Source organism: Macrosteles quadrilineatus, unplaced genomic scaffold (assembly GCF_028750875.1).
Source record: "Macrosteles quadrilineatus isolate MER2022 unplaced genomic scaffold, UCM_ALF_1.0 Scaffold_7__1_contigs__length_78375512, whole genome shotgun sequence".
Lineage (NCBI taxonomy): Eukaryota > Metazoa > Arthropoda > Insecta > Hemiptera > Cicadellidae > Macrosteles > Macrosteles quadrilineatus.
This window is the reverse complement of record NW_026542600.1, coordinates 43,655,787-43,661,786: the sequence shown is the minus strand read 5'-3', so window position 1 is coordinate 43,661,786 and position 6,000 is coordinate 43,655,787. Positions and strand designations below refer to the sequence as shown.

Here is a 6,000-nt window from a genome sequence, read left to right as displayed (position 1 = left end):
ATCAACTGGAAGACAGTTAAATAATTGGAGATATTTTTTTTCTTTTAAGTTGGAGGTTCTGCAGGATGGTTAAGTCAGAGGCAAAACAAGATTTGTCTCTAACTCACACCTTTTAGTAGATACTTAACACCAGGAGTCATGGACGGGGATTAGGCACCAACTTGCCAATGTCCTCACTAATTTTGGGGGAATTCCCACATTGTGTGGCAATAGTAGTTTACACAATGATTGAGTAAAGATAGTGTTAATGACACAAGTAGAAAATTTAACTGACATTGATGCAACAAAACATGTACCAAACACTAATTGCACCACTCAAAAATTAAATTGGCCTTAACAGCTGATTAGTTGAAGTTCGAATCATTACAATTTTACTTCTTCTCTCTCAATCCTTGAACCTCATTGGTCCGTTACCTGTGTTGTTATGTTATGAGTAAAAATATGCTGTTATGAGAAACTTTTCAATTCTAATAACTGAACTGAAACGGCTACTTTAAAAAACGGTCGTAGGTAAAATAATAAACAAACATGTTACAGCAAACTCCGGGAAAAAAGGCGGCCTTGTGGAGCAACTAATGTAACTGAACTGTAATGTTGTCACCTCCCAGCTAAACCAAGTTTACTGATCACAGGAGATTACATCTAATTCAATGTGTCAACTATTAAGATTATAAGTAAAGTAATGTAAAAAAATCTCTATTGACAACAGGAATGTTAAAACATAGAAAGCTGAGAAAAATCGGTTTAACAAGGTTTTATTCTTTATATAAAAAATCTTTGCACATATTGACTCTGAGTACAAAGGAATCAGTCTTATTACAGTACATTTCATTCTTGAAATATAGACATTACAAATGACTTTTCTCTTGTAACAAAACTGTACACAACCATAGAAACAACAACTTAAGTCTAATCTACATAACACTTTTAGATTTTTGCAATGACTAACCAAAAATCTTTTTCAATAAAAAATACTTAAATCAACCACTTCTGTCACATACAGGGTAGCAAAATAAAAAAAAATATAAATTGGCACTTGGAGAATGACATATATAAATGGCTGGTAAAAAAAGATATAGGATAGGACTATAAAATAATGTAGAATGATCTAAATAATGTAAATAATGTAAGCATAGCTTTGTTATGACATAAAAACAATGACCAACAATCAACCAGAATGTTAAGAATTCCAGCTACTTCAGTATTGAGTTATTATCTCATTTGCTCTTCACAATTTTGCATAAAGGCTTCAAAGGTAACTAAATATCACATTCACACTCTTTCAAGTATTCACATTAACACTCTTAACAGTCTTTTAGTCTATAACGATAATTAATTGGTTTTGACCATAATAAATAATTTACAATCTCACTTGAAAGCTTCACAGGTACTTTGATCGTGCACATTCAGATGTTATCTGATCACTGAACTAGTTCTATGTTCATTAGGAACTGGTATTAACCATCATTCACCATCATTGGCTCTACACAATCTTTCATGAAGGCTTCAAGAGTGACAACCTCGTTGTCCACACAACACTCTTCCGTCAGGGGTGCAATCACGATTTGAATTTTAAGAACGTCTCTTTTTTCACCCACCAAGAAAGGAGACTTCCTTGGCTCACCGTTTACAGTTCCTACGGTGTTATTCAATTCGTCGAAGGAAATGATGTCGTCCAGATTAAGCACCTACCAACAAATATAATTTGTTTGAATAAATATGACAATGGACCATCCTTACTGAGAATAATCAAGTTTTTAGAAAAATGTAAAATGATCATTTAAAAATGCTGTACCTACAAGAAAAATGTTCTATTATCAGTATGTCACTTTATTAGCGTAGGTTAGCCACAGGAAATGTGCTGCAAGGTGTTACTTGCAAATGTGTGAGTAAATTTAACGTTCTGAAAGGGAAAAATACTCTACACATTGAGGTAAACTGCAATGCAACTAAAGCTAGACCAAACATGTTACTACTGCAGTAGGTACTATGAAATTACATCAATCAAATAGGGTGTGTTGCTAGCCTAGTGGTTAATGTCTCGGACTTCGGTGCAGGAGGGACGGGTTCAATTCCCACATCAACAAAAGATATAAAGGGTTTGGACGCTTCCCCTCAAAAGTATTTGAAATACTTAGCGGAGGGGCGAGCAAAAAAAATCCCAGTTCAGCTGTATAATTTATTTAACCATAGCTTTTCCACATGCCACTCACACTTATTTAAATTTCTACAAGACAGACTTTCTCTGTATGGTAATAGCTAATTTGCTTTGCAATCAACAGTTTTAACAAGCAATAACAAAAATATAAAAATACCCCCGCCGCAGCAAACCTGCAGACTAAGCAAGTTTCAACTTGTCTGATTACATTTTTACTTAAATATTTCCATAAATAAGACATATTTATTCCCAATTTAAATAACATTAGATTTAACAAGTGCTTAGGTTTGCTGCTACGGGGAAGGTAAAGTGTGTTTTGACCATGGGTCAATAGTATAGGATGAAATAAATAAATTTGCCAAATTTTATCAACATATATCCATAAACAAATAAACTACAACAGATTTCATTTTCTCCGTAAGAATAACATGGGAATTTTAAATTTCACTTTTTGTAAATTTTCTCCGTAACCGTTAGGCATACAACAGCGCTTCAATATAGGCTACTAAATTATTTTTTTTTTTAAGCTACACAAAATGGTTTAGAAAGAAATTGCAAATTTTTTTTTCTTATGGTCAAATATGGGAGAAACCCATTTGTGAGCTATAAAACCCCCCATAAACCCCCGTTCCCATGGACCAATCATGCTGGTTCCCGAACTCATTTGAATAAATGTAGGTTTACACGTTTATACCAAATTTTATCAAAATTGGATCATTTTTGCTTGAGTTATCGGGCTAACGGACACATATTTGACAATAGATATACATAAATTATATATAAATAGAATATAGGTATATAAATTAATTTGAACAGATGGTGTTTTTGGCCACTGGGGACCTCAAAACGAAAAAGTAAATCGGTCCCGGGTCCAGGTCTTACCATGAGATCTACGGTTATAGCTTATTCCCTATATGGGAAATTTGCTAAAACAAGGGAAAAGTATTCAAAAAATATCTTAAAATCTTTGTATATCAATTATTGTTGGAAATATTTTACTATACCATTGAAGAATTTTTTCTGGATGATTTTAAAAGGTAGATTAGACTATTAAAAGAGTTTCAAGTCATTTATTGTGACTGTCAAATCATATGCAATATATCCTTTCCTGATACATACCAGATTGGTTTTCGTTAATGCAGTTTATACTTAGTTTTAAAGAATTGTCAAATGATAAATTTATTTTACTTTTGTGACTAACATTTTTATAATTTTAATTTGTTTGATTGTAACTCAAATTGACAAATTTCCTATCTATGAACAAAAATTATACTACTAGTTTATAAAGAGTTTAAATTTGAATTTTTGGGTCTAACCTTTTCCTCCTCGTTGAAAATATGGTTACGAGTGATGACACTCATAACATGTTCGACACCGTCTTGGATGCCCCAGACTAGAAGGCCTATTTTCACTCGGAGAGGCAGCCCGTCTCCTGGGGGATCTTTACAGGTCACTGACACTCGTACCGTTCTTAAGACACTTTCTGGCACTTCCACCGTGCCTTGCCAAACAATCAGAAAGAACTTTCTGAACCACACTCCTTTAGGGTAGACATCTACGATCTGCAAAAAATGGGTTTCTTATATAAGATAATTCTGCCATATATGGAAAATGTTATGACTGGCAAGGCCCCTCTACTCACTAACATAAGTATACAGTAAAAATTAATTACCAACTAAAACTTAAGATCTCAGAGGTAGGTAGTTTGAGTGTAATTTAAATTATGGACTAACATGGCAAATGGCTGACACAGTCAGAACCGGTTATCATTCTGCCAAATGATATCCGACAGCTCAGAATATCACTAGCAGTTCGACACGTTGTGGACTTAAGGGGTGTCGAACTATCGAAATGTCGAACTATAGGCAGTAAATGGAATGGAGTTTAATGTACAGGAAAGTAAAAAAGTAAAAACACAAGTCTTATATAGAAATCACCCAAATGTATTAAGTGATAAAGAGCTTATTAATTTCACTGTTGTTTAGTTAAGTCTCACTCAAGTCAACAATAAATGACAAATTAATGTTAAAGCCAGCTTACATCACATTAGTAACCATTAAATATGACTTGACAGAATAGCTCAGCCCTTGTCGAACTACAAGGAGTGTCGAATTTCTATAAATCTGTAGTTTACGTGATTTATTGCTGTATAGTGTTTGGAATTATTTGTGTTGGAGTAAAAGTTTGAGAAAGCTGTGATTTTAAACATTACAGTTTTTATTACTGAACCAAGGTTAATGACATAACATATGATTTCGCAGTAGCCTACTAATTATATTTTGATGATGGTAATATGCTAATTATCTCATTAACGTCTATTTTTACAATTTTAGGGTTTTTTTATGTCATGTTGGATTAACTGTGGTTTCAGTTATCTGTGGCCCCCCCCCCACCCATTACCCTAGATAATCAAGGTTCTACTGTAAATAGACTGACCCAGTCGCAAGTCTTCTCTCCGCCATGTTCAGCATACAGAGCGTGGCTGGACAACACTAATGTTCTGATGTGGTAAGGTTGCACTTGAGGGTAGTTTTCCAGCAGCATAGATGTGCACCATTTCTCATTCGTGTATAGCCTCGGAGTGAACATTAATTTGCCATCAAAAGTCTGGGCAACCTCCCGTACCCTGTCTATCTGATCTGTGAAACAAGTAGGAAATCATAAGCAAAATATATTAAATAACTTATCCATTTTACTTCCCCTTATCAATATAGTACATGGGTAAGGTATTGCAGCAAAAAACAGATGTTTTCAATACATAAGTTCAATTGGATAAAATAGTTATTGACACAAAATTGTTACATCACTTGCTTACAGCAGTAGCTAGAGCCTCATCAATTCATAACGTCTTAATATGGTTACAAAACATTTTAATAAAATTTTGCATAGCTAAATTAGTTCATTTTCCAACCTCAGTTTCCCCACCATATAAAGTTGATCGTTAATATTGAGCTTGTCTAAAAAAGATGTGAAATATACTCTTACTATAAAATGGTTCTCTACTATATTACTATATAACGAAAAGTATTTATAATTTTTTTATATCTTCCCTAACAATAAATTTTGATTTAAAATAAAGAATTTAGGTTTTTGAAACGTTTATGTTACAAATGATTAGTTTTACAAATGTTTATTTTGATGCTTCCTGAACCTTACAAAGTGATTTGTGTTTTAGTGAGTAGTTTCCTGAATAGTTGTTAAGACACACACACACACCAACACACTTGTCAGAACTGTAAGGTAAAAAGAAACAAAAAACACTTCAGTAGGATCTAAGAAGGACTTTGAATTAAAAATTATAAGCTCCACCAACCAATGTATGGAACAAAACTAGTACCCATCAGGTACAGGGTGGCGCAGAGAAACGGGAAACTATGAAGTTGTTGGTACACCTGCAAGTCTCATAGGAATGGGAAATGGAAGTCATGACGCCAAGTAGTAACGGACATTTAGTTGAGATGGAGCAGTGGAGAGGTGTGGAGCATGCAGTCGCCGAGAGAGCGTACTACAAAAATGGCGACTGTGCAACAGCTGCACCCGACACCATTATGATATTCCTCCCCGCGGTCGAGTTTCTTCTTCGCATGCAATATCAATTTCGGTTAGGAATTTTGAAGAGACTGGTTCGGCCTTAAAGATGGAACCTCCTGGCTGTATAGTGACTGTTCGAATCCCAGAAAACATTGATGCAGTGCGAGTCGCAGTGGAAAAGAGTCCGCGTTGTTCTGTACGAAAAATTGCCTCACATTGCAACTTGAACGTCGGAGCGTGCAAAGAATATCGCATAAAGCCTGACGTTTCATCCTTACAAGCTTCAGATTGTTCAAGATCTAAAACCAAAT

The 6,000-nt window shown here is 34.5% G+C and overlaps 1 protein-coding gene across 2 annotated transcripts in view; it reads right to left on the bottom strand.

The window, feature by feature from the left end:
* Window positions 1–739: 739 nt before the first annotated feature.
* LOC128998157 (BTB/POZ domain-containing protein 17) overlaps window positions 740–6,000 on the bottom strand; it is a 28,742-nt gene continuing 23,481 nt past the window's right edge. For both annotated transcript variants that reach the window (XM_054424166.1, XM_054424168.1), the window contains 3 exons: window positions 4,595–4,797; window positions 3,475–3,720; window positions 740–1,688 (listed from right to left, as the gene is read on the bottom strand). In XM_054424166.1, the coding sequence (XP_054280141.1) occupies window positions 1,458–1,688; window positions 3,475–3,720; window positions 4,595–4,797 (680 nt within the window). In that variant the 3' untranslated portion in view covers window positions 740–1,457. The remainder of the gene's footprint in view (window positions 1,689–3,474; window positions 3,721–4,594; window positions 4,798–6,000) is intronic.